The 23,866-nt window shown below is 32.9% G+C and overlaps 1 protein-coding gene across 2 annotated transcripts in view; it reads right to left on the bottom strand.

The window, feature by feature from the left end:
- LOC145665011 (uncharacterized) overlaps positions 1 to 23,866 on the bottom strand; it is a 54,481-nt gene that overhangs the window by 11,770 nt on the left and 18,845 nt on the right. For both annotated transcript variants that reach the window (XM_081732204.1, XM_081732203.1), the window contains exons 5-11: positions 22,460 to 22,579; positions 19,739 to 19,837; positions 17,361 to 17,416; positions 12,222 to 12,524; positions 10,009 to 10,054; positions 5,865 to 5,954; positions 1,418 to 1,530 (exon numbers count right to left, since the gene is read on the bottom strand). In XM_081732204.1, the coding sequence (XP_081588330.1) occupies positions 1,418 to 1,530; positions 5,865 to 5,954; positions 10,009 to 10,054; positions 12,222 to 12,524; positions 17,361 to 17,416; positions 19,739 to 19,837; positions 22,460 to 22,579 (827 nt within the window). The remainder of the gene's footprint in view (positions 1 to 1,417; positions 1,531 to 5,864; positions 5,955 to 10,008; positions 10,055 to 12,221; positions 12,525 to 17,360; positions 17,417 to 19,738; positions 19,838 to 22,459; positions 22,580 to 23,866) is intronic.

Genomic DNA, 23,866 nt, shown 5'->3' with positions numbered 1-23,866 from the left:
GACTTATAAATGACTTACCCGGGAAAAAATAAAATATTTAAAAATATTACTGTATGCAGATGACATAAAAGCTATTTAGAATAGTTAACAGTAGACATAGAAACTTTAGATTCGCTCTCAAGTGTTGATTTGATTTTTTTAAATAGATTTTTGTTGCAACTACTCGCGACTTAGAAAAGCGAAGTACTATTAATGTACTCGTGTGAAATCGTAAGTACCTGTACCTACAAATATACTTTCTTTTTTAATCATATTTGTGAATACATTAACTTACACAATGACTTGTGCACGGTAGATAACTCTAGTACCTGGAAACAAATTGAAAGACAAAATTACATAGCAGCGTTTTTTTCTTTTCTTTTACAGATAAAGAATTTATTAAATAATTACAATTTGACCTTTGAAATACGGGGCACGTCTACGAAATAGTGTACTAGGGCCCTCGTGGGCAGAGGGAATTTGTTATTGCTATGTTGGTCATACTGCCGTGTAGATCAATTCCTACCCTTTCCAGCGAGCCCAATCACGCGTTAGTACGTCCGAAACAATGGCCACAGTAACATCTCCCGTGAAAGATGTCGACAAAATCTGTCGCCAAGTGCGAGATTCGCAGCGTTATCCGTTATATTGTTGTGAAGGGAAAATATTCGTCTGAAGTTTTTAACGAGATCAAACCAGTTTATGGCGAAGGAGTGATGAATCGTACGAGTGTGCTTAAATGGTGTCGTCAATTTAAAAACGGTCCTACTGATATGCGCGATGAGCAAAGGAGTGGAAGACCGTCGATTTTGACTGATATATGCATTCTTCTGACCTACCGCCTTCAGACTATCACCTGTTCATCTTCCTGAAGATGCATGTGAGTAGGAAAAAATTTCAACTGACGAGGAAGTGAAGGTGGAGATGAAGAATTGGGCAAAAGAGGTGGTGGCAGACTTCTTTGACCAAAGTATATATATAAAAAAATAAATAGTCTCACTAACTGCACTGAGAGGGATGACGACTACATGGAAAAATGGTTCACATATGTATTGATGTAAGCATGTGAAAGTTTTGTTTTAAATAATTTTTTGAAACCCACAAAAAACTAGTACACTTATTTTCTGGTCGTGCCTGGTATTTAAAGATTTTTATTGGTTTTTGTAGGCCATTTTAAAAGTGACAAACTAAAAATGCAATCACGGACAAGGGTTTAATAATTGATTTAAACAGAGTCCGTAACAATAATTCGATTTTACTTTTTTTTTTTTTGTATATATACTTTAAAAAATGGTTAGCGTTTTAGATAAGATTCGAGCGGTGATTCGGATTATATTCTGTCTTTCTTAATCTTGATGTGTAGGGTTGAAATTACGATTACAAACTACAATAATTGTGGTATTATTTCTTTTGTTAAAGTAAAGCATAAAATTCTTACCCAAATGGCATTTCGTGCATTTTTATCACCTATTGGTAATGAGACACCGAAGACATTAATGTATGATCGCCAATGATAATTTTCAGTGTTTGGAGTTGAAATGATACTGCCACCTGTAAAAACAACAAATCATTGCGTAAGATATTAATTTTAAAAATATTTACACATATGCAAACTAAAATCATAACACTGCAAATTAATTAATGAAAACGTTGAAATCATATTGAACTAGCTGAAATACCCATTCTTCGCATGGGGGCTGTATTTGAAGTCAACGCCTGTGAGAGTATCACCATTCATCTCAGCGACCGCAAAAACTATAGATTTGACACTAATATCGGTCATTATGGATTATTTTGACGTGTCTCCGTACCCTCCTCCCAACGCAGGTGATTCCCGGCCCGCATACAATGGTAGCTGAATTTGAAAGTCATCGCTAATGGAAGTGTCACCATTGATCTCAGCGACCGCAAAAACTATGGATTATTTTTATGTCTCGGTATCCCCCCCCCCCGGTGACCCCCGGCCCGCAGCCAAATGGGGTAAATTTTGGAAGTTAATACTATCAGAATTTCACCATTGATCTCAGCGACCGCAAACTTTGAATTCGACACTAATATCGGTCATTTTCTACTACTTTTACATGTCCCGGTAAACGTTCCCACCCCCTTAGACCCCCTGGTTCGAATTTTAAAAAAACGCTTCGTTTTGTTCTGGGGTCCGAACCATGGTACCCAGATAGTGATGGGCAGTGGGAATATTCCCGGTGGGAAGGAATTTAAAAATGGGAATATTCCCGGGTTTTTTCCCTAACCTATAAATTCCCGGGAAGGAATTTATTTCAAACTGTTTACTTTATCTTCCAAATTATAAGAACCATATGACTACTTTATTTTTATATATTATTATTTACTTCTAGGTTTTAAAGAACTTGGAGGTTAAAAATTTAAAATTCTTTGACTGTACTTTATATAACTAATATGATTTTTAAAATTTCATTTGAATTTGCACTAAAAAGTACGCTAATTGTTTATATTGGGGGCCAAAACTAGCAAATAGTAGGATGATTTACGGAAGAAATGAGTTGATAGTGATGTTCAAGTAGTGACGAAAGTATCGAACACAATTTTTTAGGGTAGTAGGGGATTTATACAAACCGTAAAGGTAAGTGGAAGTGATTTCTGTGAGAAAAGAAAGTGAATTGTTGGTAACGAAGATATAAAACAACGTGCCATGCGGGGCTCTAACCCATCTTCACTCGCTAACGCTCGCTCTGCAATGTTGTCTGAATTTAATGTTGGTAACGTAATTTAACGTATGAAATCATAAACCAACCACATCGGAATAGAATATCGCAAAAAAGTAGGTGCAAAAGCTGGCCCCCAATGCTAAACAATAGCCAAAATTAGCAAAGTACTAATTTACAAATGAAAAGAAACCATTTTGTAAAGTAATTTGGAATTAAGTAAACTTATGTAGAAATAGAGATGAGGTACTATTAACAAACCCTCAACCACCGTTAGTAATAGAAGTCGGTCTGCTTCCTCTCTCTGACTCGAATTTCTGAATAGGTACTCGGACTTCTCTTACATGTGAATTAACGCACGAAATTTCGCGAAATGGGCAGGAAGAAAGGTCGTGTGTGATAATGTATCTTGCAAAATTACAAAAGTAAGAAAGTATCTTGCAAATATTGTGAACATACATATTTATACGCAAATGTTGACAAAATTGTTTATAACATTTAAAAATTTAAAATGTTCATAATATCAGTAGTAGAGTCAAGTTTAGAAAAGCCACTTACATGTAAATTTAAACTGTTTATCGGTTTAAAAGTATGTGGACTTACTATACCATCTTTGAAATATATTTACTTTCATAGGACCCTATTGTAAATAAATATCCATTTATGCGTACACTCTAAATATAATAGAATATTAATAAAATAACCTAACATCGTTGAAAATATACATTTTAAAGATTTCTCTGGGGACAACAGTAATAACATACTGTGATATAAAAACGAATTTAACTTTGAAATCTTAATATAGTAATAGAAAGCAATTTTCTTTGTGATTGTACATAAATTATCGGGAATATTCCCGAAAAATATTCTCCCGGGAATTTACCAATCACTATCTCTGACTCTAATTTCTGAAGGTACTCGGACTTCTCTTACATGTGAATTAACGTACTACATGTGAATTTCGAGAAATAGGTAGAATGAAAGGTCGTGTATGGCAGGGTTACGTACTAAAATATAAAGATAAGTAAGTATCTTGCAAATTTTGTGAACATAAATATGTATGTGCAAATGTTGATAAATTGTGTAATGGAAATGGAAAAGGCTGAAAGTGCCACAAAGTAAAATTTCCAGTATTCAATAAAAACTTCCTAAAACTGTACTTTATCCTTTAAGGTGCTGCTCCTTGCGAATGCTCTAGAAACTAGTAGGAATTTTTCTGGCACTTTGGACCTTCTCTAAGTTATTGGCGATGTCGTTTACAACACATTCCATCCAAAAAATCGATTTTTTATTTGTTGGCACTTTCAGCCTTTTCCATTTCCACTACACAATTGGTGAGACATGTATCTTCTGGCATTTACCCAATCTAATTGGTCTATAACATTTATAAATTTAATGTGTTTATAATATCAGTAGTAGAGTCAAGTTTAGCAAATCCGCTTACATTTAAATTTAAACTGTTAAGCGGTTTAAAAGTATTAGGACTTACTATATATTTTTTTCACACATATTTAATTGATAGAACATATTGTAAGTAAATATACACTTATGCGTACTCTCTAAATACAATAAAGCCTTAATAAAGTAACATAGTACCGTTTAGAATATACATTTTAAAGAATCCTCTGTGGACAACAGTAATAATATGTTGTGATATAAAAATTAATTCCACTTTGAAATCATAATATAGTAATAGAATGCAATTTTCTTTCTGATTATACATAAATTCCCGGATAAATTCCCATTTTGGGAATCTTCCCGGGAATCTTCCCTGGGAATATTCCCGAAAAATATCTTCCCGGGAATTTACCCATCACTATACCCAGACCCAAATTGGTAACTCGCTCCACTCGTCTGGTCCCCAAGCTGCACACAGACAAACAAACTCTTTATTTTATTTATATTAGATTAGATAATTCTCATTATATTTCCTGGAACATTTACCGATGATGAAAGTGTAAAGGAACTGAAACGATATGGGTTTTGTGTCCATCTGTTTCACGGTAACTTTCCGTAAAATGTATCCAGTTTTAATGAAACGTTGCGTGTTTTGTTTTCTTTTTTCCCATATAGGGCTGTCATTAAAAAGGTGAAATTAACAACTTCGACTTTTGCGCATACATCAACACAAAAAATAATAATAAAATTTTCCACGATGATGTTCGTAAAAAATAAATAAATAAAAATAATAAAAAATTCGATATTGATGATGATGTGGCTTATATTTTCTTAAGAGGTTTGGCAATCATTGGGGTTGGAGACGATTAAGAATATGCGTATCTGTTTACACAATGCATTTCATAAAAGTATTTTAAAAAATCTGAAACATAACCCTAAGTTTTGTTTTAGAGCAGGGGCGGCTCTACATGTGGTCACAAAGTCATGTATCTTTGTAATACGAAGAAAAATAATTAAGAAAAAAATATGCACTTTTATTCTGGTATACGAAATGAGGAACGACCGAAATTCAGTTATTTTAATACGGAGTTTGTAATACTGATTAATCTCCATCAGGGATTTGAGAACGTAGTGTAAATCACGATGATTGGTGTTACTGTTCACGTGTTCTAACTTGGCTCTTTCTAGCGACCGCCTGCCTCACAGAACATCTCTTTAAACTCCTGTCCTTACGCACAATGTAATTACAAATTTTTCGTGATTAAAAAAATAAATCCGTTTCAGTTGACAGAAGGGACCACGTGAGAAGAGGAAATAGGGCGGAGCTTAAACTTTATGGCTGTGCTGACGCTCTTAAAACAAGCGAAATGGGATGGATTTGTTCCGTTTCTCCGACATATGCAAAAGAATCATATATATTGTATCAACGACGAGATGAATTCACAGTAAAATTTCAAATCATTTGCAACGTTTATTTTCAAATTATTTTGAGGGAAAATATAAAAATATTTTTTTAGTGTGCCTTACAGTTTTGGAATTCAATAAGACGTGATGTATATTTACATAACTTATTTTCTCTTTCTTTTGCAAGTATTTAGAAATGAATGAATATTCTTTAACTACATTTTAAATTGATTTACTTCTGAAATGTTACTGAAAAAGCGAATATATGAAGCCACAGACAAATATGTAAGTGCTATAGTTCATTATACTGTATATATATAAAATATATACAAACAAAATGGCCTTTTATGCTTAAAATTCAAACTATGTTCCGTGAATTAAAATAAATTTCTTTCTTACCTGCTGATTCCAAAGCAAAGTCAGCCATTCCTGTTTTGTCAAAGTGATACGCGACTATGCTATCATGACATATTCTCATGATATTTTCTTCTGAGGAAAAAAATGAATTATTATTATTATTATTATTATTACAACATTTTTTTTTTACATGGAATATTCATAACCAAACACAACAACACACTGCGCAAGGCTATATGATAATGAAGTTTGATGATAAAGTTGAGTTATTGTGTTGAAACAGGGTGTCTACTTGAATACCAGAAAGTAAATTCATGACTTTTTCATGACTTTTCATGACCTTTTTGTTCAAATTTTCATGACCATGGCGATAAAAATTTACCATTAGTAATAATAAACCCCTACCATCCGTGGTGCATCGGTTAAGATGAAGATCAAATTATGTTCTTATTTGTCTAATGTACATAATGTCGATTAGCTGACAACTAATTTTAAAATGCAAGAGCAATTTAAAAGGCAGTAAACAAATTTTTAATTGCGGTTCAAGTATGGGTTTAAGGCTTACCAGGTTCTATAGATTTTTAAAAAAAAATCTTGTGAACAGTCCCGTTACATTCAGCTAGGTTTTTTATCTGCATTTTATGTACTCTGAATTCTACATTTATAATTTTCGTTTACAAGAAAAGACTGATTACGTAAATATACAATTCTTTTCCATCGTGTCATATTTGAAATTAGCGTACATAAACATACTGATAAGACCTACTGAATTTGAACATAATGGGACCTTCATCCTGGATGGGGTCTGATGCCTTCTTTCTTCTCTTTTTTCAAGGGTACTTTTACAAATATTTTTTTTCTCACAGTCTGCATACTAGTATCACATCAAAACTTTAAAAAAAGTGAACACAAAAATGGACATCTTGATTGAATATCACAAGTTCAACTTCTTTTTCACAGTTAATTTGAACATCAATTCCATCAAGTTCTGAAGTTTCCATCTAGCAGAAATTTGTCTGAAATTAAGCACTCAGAGAACTGCCCAAAGGCAAAACAAACTATAAAAGAAATTCGTTTAAAAAAAAAAAAAAAATAGATAATCAAATTTAAAATCTGCAAACACAAACGAATAATATTATTTGCATAAGTCTAAAGGCCCAAAAATACACAATTTACATTTCTTAAAGTAAAGAAATAGCAGATCAGAAAGTTGGACAGTAAAAAGTTGTTACTATATTACAGAGACGAAGATGAAATGGGGAGCAGCTAGGAAGACAGTAAAGTACCAGTTAGCCAGCACTAACTGGTGGGGGAAATTCTCACAATTACTGACCTGATACAACTGTTTCAGTACATGCAGTATGAAGTATAAAAATATACTCTGAGATTTCAGATTTTCATGACCAGTTGGGTAAATAAAGGACTTTTTCATGGCTTTCATGACCACTAAGCAAAATATATGACTTTTTCATGACTTTCATGACTTTCATGACCAGTAGACACCCTGTGAAATTGTTACGTGATTTTTTTTATATTATCACATATCCTTGTTCAATGTGTTGTTGTGTTTAGTTTGACAGTATGGAAACAAGGCATAATAGAATAGTTATAGGAATATTCGTGTGTTTATAAAAATGATATGCCACCACATTTCCTATATGAACTTACTATATCCAGAAATACGTTGTTCGCACTCCAATTCTTTCATCAGCCAAGGCAAGTATCTCGTAAACCTGGCCACATACAGGGATATTCGTGGGATCAAATTCAGATCGGAGAGAGACTACACTTTTACTCTTCCTACGTAAATGCGTAAGCCCTCCTAGGGAACTGCAGGACACGAACCACATACAACTTTAGTGGGAAAGGGGTTATGTTTCAGCTACATGTATTGTCCAATATTATGTCCTCCTACAATGCTAACAGAACATTTTCCAGAAAAATTTCATAAATCAAGAGATGAGACAACTTTTAGAGTTCAATCCGAAAAGCAAGCTCACACATGAACAGAGTAAGATTTATGTTGAATTGAGAAAGCAAAACAGCAACAGAACGAAAAATCAAAGAATCATATTACATCCATAAATAGAAACCTGTACTTAATTTAGATAAGGGAGAAATAAATATGATTTTGGAGCAATCTTTTTCTACATACTTTTACCATCTGGAAACCAAGAAAAGAAAACAGTGAACAGTACTTAACAATGACAGTAAGTGCCCATTCGCATGTGTTTAATTTTTGACAGAAGATTTGTGTTTTACATTTCTTAATCTTTTTAATTTTTTTGCCTTTCCACATTCTCCTTCTTGTTTTTAAATCCTCTTTGAATTTTAAGTAAACTGATGGAGGAAGGTTCTTTGGAAAGCGCTCCTTACATGTAGAAGAAAACTCGGCTTTTTTTACGGTGAGTATTAGCCTTTTTGCTTGTTTCTTACTAAATATCATCACCGCTCGCAATATTGTGATACATGAACAGAGTGTTATCTGTCGACCTCTATGCAAACCCGAACGCACTATTTAGGCCTCTAGAAAATGTAAACGAAAGACTTCCGAAAAGAAGAAAGAAAAAACTGGTCACCTACATATATGATTCCTGCACACTCCTAGAAGTTCGTAATAGTATTCATTCACGCGAAGAGAGAAATTTTTTCTGAGACTATTAACCAATATATACATAATGTACAACCATGAAAAAACGAAAAAAAGAAATATGTAAATTAGGTTTAAAACATATCAAACATTTTTACGTGGTGTTATTGAAAAATAAAATAAATAAAACGACAATAATGATAAACGAAATACATTTTGAATACTCTATATCAACTTCAAATCATCGTCAATAATGAAAAAGAAAGTAATAATAAAATAGTAAATAGCTGTCGTAAAAAAAATAACCACAATGCATCTTATAATATACGAGGGCAAGTGAAAAAGTAAAGCGACTTCTGCAATTTCTCGCACTAGGGTTTGGTAACACTGCTAGTATCCAACGCTGAATTAGTGTCGTCTGCAACACTTCTATGCAACATGTCACTCTTTTTCCCGCGTTAGTCGTTGGACTGTAGCAGACCGTTAAATACGGCAGCTCCATTGTCGATCTGCCCCAACGAGGAAATGAGGGTAGTGATTCGCTTTTTGTTTGCGGAATGTGTTAAACCTGCGGAAATTATTCGTCGAATACAAGTGCAGCATGGTGACAGCTGTTTATCGCGAAGCATAAGGCACAGAGATTGGACGTCTCTCGTAAACATTTATCCCGTTATCGTCGCGAGGGAGATGGATTTTTTTTAAGTCCAAATCGTTACTGTAGATGAAACTTGGGTACATCATCACAAACCGGAAAGTAAGGCTGCGAGGATGATTTAGAAACACCTATCATCACCAGAAGTTAAGAAATTTAACCGTCAACCATCAGCTAGTCATCGATGCAGTGCAAAATTGGTTACAATTGGAACCGAAAAACTGTGCTTCCGACGGAATTTTAAAAAATGTGAAATGTTGAGAAAAGTGCGCTGAAGTGCAGGGAGATTATGTAAAAATATAATGTATGTTTCAGTTTTCTATCATTAAAATAAATGTACACACGTACCTTTTCTCCGGTCCCTTTATTTTTTTGACTCCCTCGTATGTACTGATCAGTTTAATATGTCAGCAAATGATGGGATTGAAATAAGCTTAGGTATATGCATGATACATATTAAACATATAATTAAACTGGTAGCATCATTGTCCTAAAATTTCCAACTTACTTTTCTATATAAGTTTGTAATGTCTGCAAGAGATACACAAAATAAATAAAGATACTCACTGTAAGTTCCTAAAATAAATTTTCAATCTAATTATATTTGTTGTTGGACTAATTTTATTGCTCAGACTGTAGTTTATAATAACCGAAAATCAGGTTGAAAATTCATTAAACACAGGAGCTTACAATAAGTGTTTTGCATTTTATACAAATTTTACATTTATATGTCTCTTTACAGTATTATTTCTATTTGGTGAATTCCTCGATTAGCAAGAGAAAAATAATTAATTAGCCTTAAAGCCACGAAACATTATCTGTAATACTTTGATAGCAATGACCCTATAAAGTGGTCACACCTAAGGTAATTGAAAATCAATTTCTTTTTTGTTAAATGTTTACTTACACAATATTGTTCAGATGATAGTTCAAATATTTCATACCTTTTAATTTTTCTTCTTTCCTATTCATTTCCACTAGTATTAGCTTCTAGTGAAAGAAAAAAGAGAAAAATAATTTAGTTCATTAATATACAACGAATGAATTAAAGTATATTTTTACATATATGTATATATACATATATAATTATTATTATTATTAATGTTGAAATTAGAACAACCAATATTTAAGCTTACAAACACGCATTATATATATATATATATATATATATATATATATATATATAGAGAGAGAGAGAGAGAGAGAGAGAGAGAGAGAGAGAGAGAGAGATACTCCCCGCAAACCTTCAGCCAACAGAAAGAAGCCAGCATTTCTGTTAGCCAATCAGAAGCCCTCATTCATAGTTCTGCCCCTAAATCGTCTCGTATATACATGCTCACGTCTCCGATCTGTTCATTACAATCCCTGAAGATGAATAAGATGAATGCGATGTCTGCATTCGAAACCTCGGATGTCAATACCTTCACCTGGCTGATACCCCGAGAACAGTTACTAAAGTTTTATAAGAGCTTCATATATATAAAGCAGTATACATAGTATGTTGTCTTCCAACATGTCCAAACCATACGCTTATTCTATGAGCAGTATATGTGATAAAGGATGAAAATAAATACTGATAGTTGACGTATTAGAGACGTCAGCAATCAGCATCTAGGTTATTTGTCCCTGTCACGATCACCTGTTTTCAATGAAGCTGCTTCACTTCTTCCCTAAAATGTCTAAGATATCTCAGCAGATGACAAGTCTCATCAGAAGGAGTAATCATCTATTCAGCTTCGAATGCGCTTTATTTTCTTCTTGTACGAAGCGTTTTACATGTTCGGAAACATTTTTAATGGAAATATTAACAAATGACGAACAAATAAATGCTACCAAATATACCTACATCCATTATCCTTCGCACAAGAAATACAAAAATTAACAATGCATTGGATTATTACCATGTTGAATCTACAAGATGATATTGATATCATTTTTTTTTTTTTTTTTTTTTTTTTTTTCTCAAAACGACATCTCGTACATATTATAGAACATGCAATATAATTTTTCAAAAATGTCATGACTATGTACATTGATTATCAAATACAAAATAATAGGTAATTATGTTTGTTAGTAATGTGTATTTATTTCTAATAGTTATAAACTATATTTTATTCATTACAAATGGTCTTCTATTTCAAGTTTATGCATTTTCTACAAGCTAAGCCAGTAATTCTAATTGAATAATGATGGTAAGAAAGAAAGATTTTATCTCATTAGGAATACGTTACACAGGGTTACAAACAAAATAAACATGCTTCATAAAATTAAACAAAATTATCTTAATAAAAAAAGCATTTAAATATCTCTCCAATGTTCAATTTTTAATAGTAATAATAATTTCAGCTATTTATGATCTGTTCATAAATATGTAAATCTACTTCGGTATTTGTTTAATTGTTTATTATAATTTGTTACAGTGCATAAAAGACGCATGTTTAAAATATACAGAAATACTACAACTTCTCTAATATAAGGTAGAGGAAGGTGACCCAAAGCCCGAACACCTAGAACAGGATCTCCACAGAGCTCCGAGTAAGCTAGGTGGAGTGGATTAGGAATCCCCAATGCTCCGAAGCAAGCAGAGAGGAGGTTAAGAGCCACAGAACTCCGAGCAAGCTAAGCGGGAGAAAAGGAAGCTTAGAGTTCCAAAACAATCTAGAGATTTTTGGTTGGGCATCTCCTAGAGCTCCAAGCAAGCTAAAGGAGGGATTGACCAGCCGAGACTGATAGCTGTCCATGGAATCCTCTCAGTTATATAGGCGCTCTAGTGTGTCTGTGGTGCTGCTGTTCCCTCATCATCTTGTGACTGCTGGTGTAGCTGTTGTCTCCGTCGTCTGCAATCGTATTATTCTATAGTAAGGAACACGTGGTTGCCAATTATAAAAAGGAGCACATGTAGAATATTTGTAAACACAAGCATGCGGTACATTACAATATAAATCACCAACCAAGATTCAAATGTTCTCTTAATAACTATGTATCCAGAGGATATTTGAATCTTAGTGAGTTGAGTGCATATTTAAAAACATGTTCTTTGCATATTGTAACGAATTAATAAAAATAATCTAATTAGTACTTTTGAATCTTTCCTTTTGATAATTCAGTACAGCAATTAATCGGAACAAAACAATTGAAAACTTGATGAAATGTGTACCTGAAGATATTGCATAGATTGCCGAAAATCCTGCATTTCTCTATCCATTTGCTCTTGCTTTTGGATATACTGCATCATCCTTTTCTCTAATTCCAAATTATGATTTGATGGTGGAACCTTCCAATGGTTAACCAAGTGATTGTCCATCCAAACTACATGGTTTCTATTTCCTTCCAGCTGAGATAGTCTCTCGTCAATCGATACAAGATGTGAAGATATTTTCTCGAAGTGCTTTAGCAACATTTCGTAGTTCTCATTTTGATGATGTTGATGATGGTATATGCCTCCTTCTTTTATGAAGTTCTGAAAAGAAAACAACGAAAATCAAAAATTTTACAAACACAACTCTGTAAAGTAAATGTGGTTGAAATCGTAAAATAGTTTCCAGTGCTATGAGTAAAACTCACATTAGTCGCATGAGTATCAATCGACGCAGATACAATCAAACGTTTTTTAAACACACACTGTTGAGTGCGAATGAGCACATCCCTTATTTAAAGTACCTCCCTTAGATTCAACTGGTTCACCATAACATTGGAATGTGGAGTGGTGCCATACTGTTTTATTTACACGTTTGCATCATCTCGATAAGTTACAAATAGGGGACGCGGTCGCTCAGTAGTAGTGTTCACCTATGTTGCTTGGGTCCTTGGTTCGATCCCAGCTCGCGCCAAATGAGCTTTGTGATGGATAAACACCGTACGCGTGGGTTTTTGTCGGGGTTCTTCAGTTTCCTCCAACTTTCTTCATTCCATCGTTTCATCAATTTCTCATCATCACCGTCTCCTGTCGCCTAGCCGGCATATCCGTGGGACATAAAACTTAAAGATTTCATTTCAAAGATTACAACTAATGCGTGACTAATTGGTAAATGCGATTTTAAGTTTCCATGTGAAAGCTGAAGGACGCAAATAAAATAAAAATATGTATTTTAAATAACAATATAAATAATAATGATAATAATAGTCTCAGCCCTCGCCAAATGGGCTTTCTGGTAGACAAACACAATGTGCATTCGGTTTTGAATTAGATCCAATGCCGTTTCGGCGAAGATGTTCACCTTCTTCAACTGGCGTAAAAAATTTTAGTTAAGTTCTTCTCACATTCCAAACTTGTACGTCAAACTCGATTTTTCTAATTGATCAGTACAGCAGCACAACAGTTACATCCTTATTATTGTTATTGTTATTCAAAAGACGAAAAATGAAATCATCGAACAAAATAGCTAAACAGCCTCTTTGTGCATCGGATGGTTACCTTTTGCAACTCATTCTGCTATAATGTAATTCTGTGTGTCCCCTTCATGTGTTATTTAAATTCTTCGTTTTTTTTTTTTTTTTTTTTTTCGAGAACGCCTCAAATGTAAATTCTAGATAATTTAACTATACAGAATAAGCCTGGATCCATGACAAGGGAGAAATTCGCACACACACACATACATATACATATATACACAGCGTGGCCCAAAATTAGGTATACAGTCCCGTATTGGTCTGCTCATTGTATTTAATATCATTTCTTATTGTTATCAAACATGTAGACCTAGCTTCTTTATTATTTGTTTTTAATGTCTGTTTACTTCAAGCCCGGAACAGCCGAAGCAAATAAACTCATAATCTAGAATAATATACTTGATCAATATAGGGGTGTATAGCTACTTTTGGGCCACCCTGTATATATATTTACTAATATTGAGCCATCCTTATATATATACTTGTTTAAGATTTAAGATTTATTTATTGATGTTCACATTTTTATCTATCTAGGTAGCTTATGTTAAAGCATAGTATTGAAGATACTAGGAAGAAATAATTTCTCTAGGCACTCTCTGAGAAGCACTCTCCTTTATACCTCGAAAAGGTAATGTAATTGATAATATTCTAAGGGAGTTGTGTTATGAAATAAGAGATGTTAACGGCCTTCGCACTAAAGATAGAAGTTAGCAGCTTCTTCTTCTTATATATATTTATTTACTTATTTTAGGGTGTCCCTTATTTAGGGTAATTTCGTGTTCCGATACGAATACCCGCTAAATGTATTCTATGTGACCGTAAACACGCATTAGTGAAATAGCAGCTCCCTACGAGAACGTTAACCCTAGTATATAATCAATTACATACGAGAACGTTAGCATGAAATGACGTTTCCACATTATAATATAATTTAGAATGTCTAGCCGTGATAACGAAGAAACTAAAATAGACAAAGAAACAAAACTTTGCACAAAGCAACTAGAAAAAGGATGACATCTTCCCGTGTATTGACGAACATCACCGGATGAACAGTGTTGCCAATTCAAGAGAAAGTTGTGTTTTTGTAAATCGAATGACCTAAACTGGATATCATCATTGGAAGCAGCAATGAAAATAAAGACAAAAGAGATTATAAACACAGATCAGTGTTGCAAACTTTTCGAGAAATAATGTAAAACATGTGTTACATGCAAACGCCGTGACACACACAAAGAGTGATGTACTAACGTTTTATACTAACGTTTCTTAAATTAAATATTGACAAGAATGTTTACGCTGACTCCAAGTCAAGAAGGTTCCGTTTAAAAGTGTTGCCATGAACAGAAAAGAAAAGTTTGGAAAAGTCACAACTCGGAAAAGGTCAGTAATGCAGTATGATTTAAAACCTATAATGCAAGGAGGTAGTGCATAAGGAACAGTACCGTGGTTATGTAAGATCGATAAGTCACTTACTGACCAAGATATTCGGTATCTTGTTAAAGCTGAGAAGTATGGTTTGCAAAAGATGGCAATGCTGCAAAGTGGGTTTGAATTCTAACAACCTTGTCAAAATATGAAAACAGCGTACAATTTGCATGGGTTTATGTATTCGTGAGTTTTCGAGGTCGCTGATAACAATGATGATGTCTAAAGTTAAAAGTTCAGAATGGCTGATCCAATTTGGCGGACAAAATATGTTCGGAATGCTCTAAATCGGCTGAAAATTGAGTCTGTTATATTTGTGATGTTTCTAATAACGTTTGGAGGTGGGGAGATATAAAAAATAAGTAAAACTTTATAACTCTTGAACAAAACGACCAATTTCGATCAAATTTTCAACATAGATGAGGTTCGAATCTGGGATTTTTTTTTTATCATATCACTTTGATGGTGCAACTGAGGGAAGGGGAAGGGGGAGATATTTAAAAATGTTCGAAAATGACCGATATTAGTGTCGAACCTATAGTTTGCAGGGAAGCTGAGAAGAACAGTGACACTTTCAATGCGTTTTAAATACAAATTCAGCCCCGCAATTTGGGAGAGAGGGATATATATATATATATATATATATTATCGGAAATGACCGATATTAGTGCCGAATCCATAGTTTTCTGGGTCGCTGAGATGAACAATGACACTTCCGATGAGGATTAAATCCAAATTCAGCCACGCAGCATGTTGGAGGAGGAGGAGGAAGAAGAATTACAAAAGTGATGGAAAACGACCGATATCAGAGAGCGCTTTAGTAATAGTAAAACGTGACTGACTAACGGATCATATTACTATTTTTTCGTATTTTAACCCAGCGAAGCGGGTAATTAATGGTAGTTAAATATAAAATTACATTAAATTTTTACAATCTTAATTTGATTTTGAAATAACCATATTTCTCGTTATTTCCAAATAAGGATTCCGTGCACTTCCTAAATCTGGCAATAATGTTTTGATTTATTCTCTAATTTTCCATTATCCTTCTTTTGAATGAGAATAATAAGATAGCTACCATATACAGTCAAATGAGTACGATGAAACAAAAATTTCAACAATTTTAATAATAATAATAATAATAATAATAATAATAATAATAATAATAATAATAATAATAATAATAAGTCAAACTGATATTAGTACTAAATAGAGGATCTCACCTGCTAATGAAAGTAAAAAAAAATAAAATGTTTCAGTTTTACGTCCCACGATTATACCGGTTTAGCTAAAGGAGACGGTGATTATGAGAAATGAATGAAATGGTGGAATGAAGGAAGTGGGAGGAAACGGGAAAACCCCGAGAAAACCCACGAGCACGGTGTTTGTCCACCACAAAATCCACCCGGCGCGAGCTGTGACCGAACTAGGGACCCCAAGCACCGGAGGTGAACGCTCTACCACTGAGCCACCGCGTCCCTTGCTAATGAAAGTAATAATTATTTCTTTTCATCTTTCAATTTCATATTCCACGGTTAGGCCCTATATCTTGCAGGAAATGGATGATTAATGAAAATCAATGAATATGGAAGAATTGGTAGAATGAAAATGGGGAAGGAAACGGAAGAACCGCAAGAAAACTCGCAGACATGATGTTGTCACCACAAACTCACATGACCTAGGATAGGATCCGATATTCCTTGCATTAGAAGTGAACGCTCTACCACTGAGTTACTGTGCCTCTCAACAATTGTTTCTGTTCGTATTTCTGACGTACTTTTATTCATTTTATAGATATTTATAACTCAGTTTCAAACAAATAAAATTAAAAATGTTATTTCAAAAATTATCCATGGAAGTCTCAGTATTTGTATTATTAATGTTTTGTAGGCCAGAAGCCTTATTCTGAAATACACGGTAGAAGTACCTGTAACTGTATCGTATATACAGTACAATAAAAGAGAAATTCTGACCAAGGCATATTATCTAATAAATTATAGCGTTACAGTTTCGTAAAATTAATTTTGCCTTCATCAGACACATTATGAAATACAATTTCTAAGGCTACAGCTTATATACTTCTTAAAATGAAAGGAAATCGTATCATACTATATCCAGTCACTTTTAGAAGTATATAAGCTGCAGTCTTAGAAAGTGTATTTCATAATGTGTCTGATGAAGGCAAAGATAATATAATGATCTGAAGATAATGTGTCTGATGAAGGCAAAGATAATATAATGATCTCAAGATAATGTGTCTGATGAAAGCAAAGATACTTTGTCGAAACTGTAACGCTATTATTTACTAGATAATATATGTTTTGGTCAGAATTTGTCTTTTATTGTATACAAGAAGTTCCAAAGCTAGGACGAATGGTATTCAACTATATTTTACTGACTAATTAATTTCTAAATTAAGAAGTTGATATTGAAACAGAGAACAAAAATTCCTCTTTATTTTGGCCAAAGCCAAATGACTTACCTTATGTCCCTTAGTATATTCAAGCCAAAATGCTGGATACAACCCTGCAAGCCAACCTGAAAAATAAAAAGGTAACAAGTATTATACGTAACATATTTGAAAATAATATTTAAAATACTGTGTTGACTTATTTGCATTTTGAAGTACGAAAAAGAATTCGTTTGTTTTGTAGTGTAGTATAACATTAAATTTGATACTGCTACAAGTTTAGAGGCCTTTTCACTTAAAATACTACAATTCCAGTTACAGTAATAGGAATGCATATAATCTATCATGTTCTGAAATATCTTTGAAGACTTTAATATTGGGACTAATTTTAAAAATAAAATTAAAACGTAAACAAGAATTTTAGGAATGATTAAAAAATGCATCAAAAGATTGCGATCTTGGCCAATAATTAGTTTTTGGATCAGGGGCCACAAAATTTCTGAATGGCCCCTAAATCGAGTTTTCGTACTTTTACGGGAATAAGCAAATCATACTGAATTAACTGATAGTTTGGGTTTGGCTACACTATATGTAGTTATCCAGATATAAAGCCTACAAGAAAATTTTTGATTGAAATATTTTGGATCAGGGACAACAAAATTTTTAAACGGACTTTTTTTTTTTTTAACGGGATAAGCTCATCATACTGAGTTACGTGATAGTTTGGGTTGACTACACTATATGTAGTTCTCCAGATATAAAGCCTATAAGAAAATTTTTGACTGAAATATATTTGATTTATTGATCCAAAAATTTTTAAAATTTTACAGCTTGTAGATAGTTAAACTACGTTCGTTACGGTAACACTATTTATATGGTAATATAGGGCAATATCAGTTTTGTGTAGCTTCTGATGAGTCAAACAAATGTTTATCATTCTTCACAATTCCAAATGTGTCACGACAAACTCATGAAATGAGTTTATGTTCTGTGCGTTAAAGATAAACTAACCGATAAAAATAGTCACAAGTTGTCTATAAATCATCACACTAAAACCATCTTAGCAAACTCTAAGTTTGAGTCTAAAGTTTACAATTCAAACACTCAATATAAAAATTAAATAAGTAAATAAATACGTAAATATCTTCACGTAGTAAGTGATCAGTTTAAAATCATAATTACACCAATCTTCAAAATTAATTATCTTGAGCTTCTTTTAAATTTTACAAAATTAAATCATACCCCACCAATCAATGACATCCTTAATGAAGTGTTCATAATTTGCGAAAATAAAAGTAAATTATTTTATATAAATTTAAATATTTCCAACCATAAACTTTACCATCTAAACTTCCTCATAAAAATATACTCAATTTTAATTTACTTATTTTATACATTAGTATTTTATTTGTTATAAAATAATACTAATAATAGTGCATTGTTTATACAAACATAACTGAAAACCATATTGATAAGGCAATACACAACTCCTATAAACAACAGTTATGTGATGGTTTCGGTATTGTGTCAGTCAGGAATGCTGTGTGTCTGATGGAAGATATAGATACAGTATCAAAACATCAGAAACCAAGTCAGAAGTGTTATGTGTGTGCTGAAAGATATAGACACAGTATTGAAACATCAGAAACCACGTCAGAACTGCTATGTCTCTGTTGAAAGATATAGACACAGAATTGATACATGAGAAACCACGTCAGAAGTGTTATGTGTCTATTGAAAGATATATACTAGTATCGAAACCATCAGATACTAAGTCAGAAGTGCTATGTCTCTGTTGAAAGATATAGACACAGTATCAAAACATCAGAAACCAACTCAGAAGTGCTATGTGTCTGCTCAAAGATATAGACACAGTATTGAAACATCAGAAACCACGTCAGAAGTGCTATGTCTCTGTTGAAAGATATAGACACAGAATTGATACATGAGAAACCACGTCAGAAGTGTTATGTGTCTGCTGAAAGATATATACTAGTATCGAAACCATCAGATACTAAGTCACATCAGATACTAAGTCAGAAGTGCTATGTCTCTGTTGAAAGATATAGACACAGTATCGAAACTTTCAAAAACTGAGTCAGAAGTGCTATGTGTCTGTTGAAATATATAGACACAGTATCGAAATATTAGAAATCAAGTTAGAAGTGCTATGTATCTGCTGAAAGATGTAGATACAGTATCAAAACATCAGAAACCAAGTCAGAAATGTTCTGTATCTGATTAAAGATACTGAGCTAGTAGCGAAAGTATCTCATAAAGTATAGTTTCTATAAAAGTTGTACTATATATTGCCTCTACAATGTATTTTTCATTTATTTTGTAATAAAATAATGTACATAGAGTCAAAAAGTGTTCCAGTTTTAATGTTATTGCTAAGACTAGTTATTAGAGTCAAACACGAACAAGTAAAATAAAAGTTCAATACTTACAAAACATAAGGAGCATTGCCAGAGATAAAATGTAGAAGATCACAGTTCCATGATTCATCTGAGGAATACAGTTCCGTAGCCACAAAAGGTATTGATACCCTATGGGAGGAGAAATAAATTAAAATTTAGTTATCTAAGAGAATTCTTCAATATTATACAGTGTTAGTGTTTAAAGAAAACAAAATGTCCAAAGATACACTCGGTAGATCTTCTTGAACTGAATAAAATGATGGAAAAGTTCATGCGCAGGTTCAGAGAAAATTCAGAGAAAGAAAAATGTATTTCTAAACCTAAAAACTAATGTTGTATGAGAATCATGAGGTGAAACTGCTATTGAAATACAGCCTCATTAAACTCTTTACTGTGTCACTACGAAGATGATATCACATAGGGTGGATTTTCATACAAGCATCCGTTGCGTTCGTTCCTTGCGATTTCTATGTGTAGCCAACAGAAAGTTGTGTTACACGAAGAACCCTATTTAAACAACTTTCTCGATTGGCTATTCAGCAAATCGCAAGCAAAGAACGCAAAGGACGCTAGCATGAAAATTCGCCTATAATATGGATAATGAGATATAGTCTAAAATTATCATTAACAACTAAATGTTAATTTCGGTTTAGTTATAATACTGTCCAAATACACTAAATCAATCGATAAATCAAATTGATAATGCACAAGAATCTTGTCACTTATTGAAATGAAACTGATACTGAAATACTGTTGGACTTAGATAACTCGGATTTTTTACATTCCTTTGAACACTCTATAACACTCACTAATCAATGCTAAAATTACCTCTATAAGTCGAATGTTTAAAAATTACATCCTCGATAAATCAAATTTTAAGGGTTTGATAATCATATTTAAAAACCTCGAACCTCTACAAGTCGAAGTTTACATTTATATTTCGAATTTCTCTTGATGTCACCTCAATAACTCGAAGCTCATTGTTGTTAATGTGTACTGTAATTGTGTTTTACCAATGTCTAGACATGAAAGCCTCTTCCAAAATAATGAAGTATGCTATTTTTACTAACCATCTTATTTAATTTAAGGAACTTCCACAATTTCGAGTTCTAGAGGTTGAACGAATAAAACTTCGAGTTCTAGAGGTGGAACAAATAAAACTTCGAGTTTTAGAGGTTGAACGAATAAAACTTCGAGTTCTAGAGGTGGAACAAATAAAACTTCGAGTTTTAGAGGTTGAACGAATAAAACTTCGAGTTCTAGAAGTTGAACGAATAAAACTTCGAGTTCTAGAGGTTGAACGAATAAAACTTCGAGTTCTAGAGGTTGAACGAATAAAACTTCGAGTTCTAGAGGTTGAACGAATAAAACTTCGAGTTCTAGAAGTTGAACGAATAAAACTTCGAGTTCTAGAGGTTGAACGAATAAAACTTCGAGTTCTAGAAGTTGAACGAATAAAACTTCGAGTTCTAGAGGTTGAACGAATAAAACTTCGAGTTCTAGAGGTTGAACGAATAAAACTTCGAGTTCTAGAGGTTATATACTCACTTTTAATGATGAACGCGGAACCTCAGTATCTAGAACTTTTTTTGTGGCCATTTCGATAACTCGAACCTTAATTACTGGAAAACCTCGGTAACTCGAATTTTTGTCTATTTCCTTTATTTTTTTATTTTTTTTTTTTTTTAATCGAGGTCCCACTGTATCAGCTATTCCTTACGACACTAGCAATATGACATTACATACCGGTAATACAATTAATGAGATATAGCCTAAAATTCTCATTAACTACTAAAACTAATGTTAATTTCGGTTTAAATATAATACGTCCTCTCCAAATACATTATATCAATCGATAAGTCACATCCAGCTGAATAAAATAACATGTTTGAGGAAAAGTTCCCATGCATGGGAAAAGGCGGAGACAAAGATTATTATCTATATATTAAAATGCAAGATTTATATGTTTGTGGCCAAGAAAAGTTTATATGTTTGTGGCCAATTCTTTTGATAATGATATCTAGGAAACCACAAGTTCTAGAAAGATGCCGTTTTCACTGATCGATTGCAAATTTTGTGTAGATTGTCCAGTTCTAATTGAATATCTAAAAATGGCCATTATTTCTTTATTACATTTTTTAGGAGTACGCTGGAAGTATTGAATTTTTGTAAAATAAAACATCATACCCTACGAGTTATACATTCTAATATAATATAGTTGTATACAGAGGTTGTATATCTCCGGCGTTTGTGTCATGGCCAAATGATAATGAAAAACGAAGGATAACCATTTCTCCAGTCTAATATGAATATTGTTTTGCCCAATGAATACCATATATCATTGACATTATGATTAATTGTGTGTGTAATGTATTTGCTTCTTACATACTGCATGCAAGATGAAAGAAAATACTGATCATATATGAATTAGAAACTCCAACCGAAAGTAGGCTCAATTCTTGCAAACAGTGCGAGATATTGAAAAAATAATCGAAAAAATCTCCCCTTTATGGTACCCCTTACCGATTTTTATAAAGACATCCTTCACTTGTGATTGTAAAGTGAGATGTATAGATGTTGTGAGAAAAATGACAAGGAGATTCATGTTCATATGTGAATGATGCGCTATATAGAGAGCGCAGGTTCAGATAGTTATTATTATTATAATTGCTGTATATGGACTCTGCAGCAAAAACAATATTCAAGAGTTATACATCATATAATGTACATATTTTCTCACCTAAAACTCACCTATTTTCTTCATTGTTAGTTGATGCCTTTCTCTTCGTTTTGAATTTCTAATCTTCCTTCTGAAGCTCCCTGAATCGTCTTCAGAATCAAGCCCGTAAGTAAGACTGGAATAAGCCGACTCTGAAAAATTACAAACTCTAGTTATTCTTTAGGTAGAATACATGTAAGCATCTTCTGCTTTGTTTACAACTTATTTACAGATATTAATGATCTTCTCGACTAAATAGTTCCCAACAAAAGCGTCCTCTTTGCTGAAAATTCAACATCTTAGTTGAAATCCCAAGTAAGCCTTGCTCCGAGGAATATATATATTTAAGAACACGACAGATAAACTTATAGAATAGATATAAGCAACACACTAAACTTAAATACAGCGAAAATAATAATAATAAATTTTAATGAGAGGAAAAATAAATTCTCTAAATATACATCAAATACATATAGACGGGGAATCATGCAACTATCTGACACTCGTAAATTTTTATGATTGAAAATAGACCATAAGTTAACCTGGGATAAACATGTGAATGATTTGTTAAGGAAACTAAGCGTGAGAGTCTACCTTATATGTAAATTTAGTAAGATTCTAACCACGGAAACATTGAAAATAACTTATTTCGGCTTGATCTAGTCAATTTTATTGTACGGAATCATTTTCTTGGGCAATACCTGTTATGCGATTAAGATATTTACAACACAGAAGAAAGTGTTATGAATATTGCTATTAGCTTCTTTTCATACACCAAGTAGACCATTGTTTCAGAAATTTAAAATATTACCACTGCTGTGTATATACATTCTCGAAACATCATCATCCATACCTATGAGTAAAAGAAATTTCCAACTCAATCCGACCCTACACCAATACAATACTGAAATAACCAATCATATTCATACAAAATTTCCGTTTAACTTATAAAAAATTGGCAGATCGTCTCAAACAAATGCCAAACGTGCAGTTTAAAAGACACCTCAAATTGTTGTTACATGAACATCTTTTCTATAGTTTAGAGGAAGACCTTTAGTCTAATCTTTCTGTATAATATCAATATTAAGACTTACTTGAACGTCAAAATACATAAAACGAAATGCAATTAATATTTTTTTCTTAAAAATACACTTTTAGCTTAGTATTATTGACACGTATATATTTTGAATATATAATATTTGTACTATTAATTGCAATAATGTATCCCTTGACGAAGCCATGAACGCAGAGTTCTTAAGGCGGAAAATGAAATAAAATAATAAAAAAAAACTTCCCTATGTGAATAGAATTGTAATGATTGACAATATTTGTTTTTACTTCCCTGTGTGACAATTCAACTCATGAAGTACTTTAACGGAACGTAAAATAACACGTAATTCAACACCCTATTAATGCAGAACAGTAATTAACAGTTATTT

The sequence above is a fragment of the Thermobia domestica genome, chromosome 11 (assembly GCF_964235325.1).
Source record: "Thermobia domestica chromosome 11, izTheDome1.hap1.1, whole genome shotgun sequence".
Classification (NCBI taxonomy): Eukaryota; Metazoa; Arthropoda; class Insecta; order Zygentoma; family Lepismatidae; genus Thermobia; species Thermobia domestica.
The sequence above is the reverse complement of the archived record's forward strand: the minus strand, read 5'-3'. Positions and strand labels throughout refer to the sequence as shown.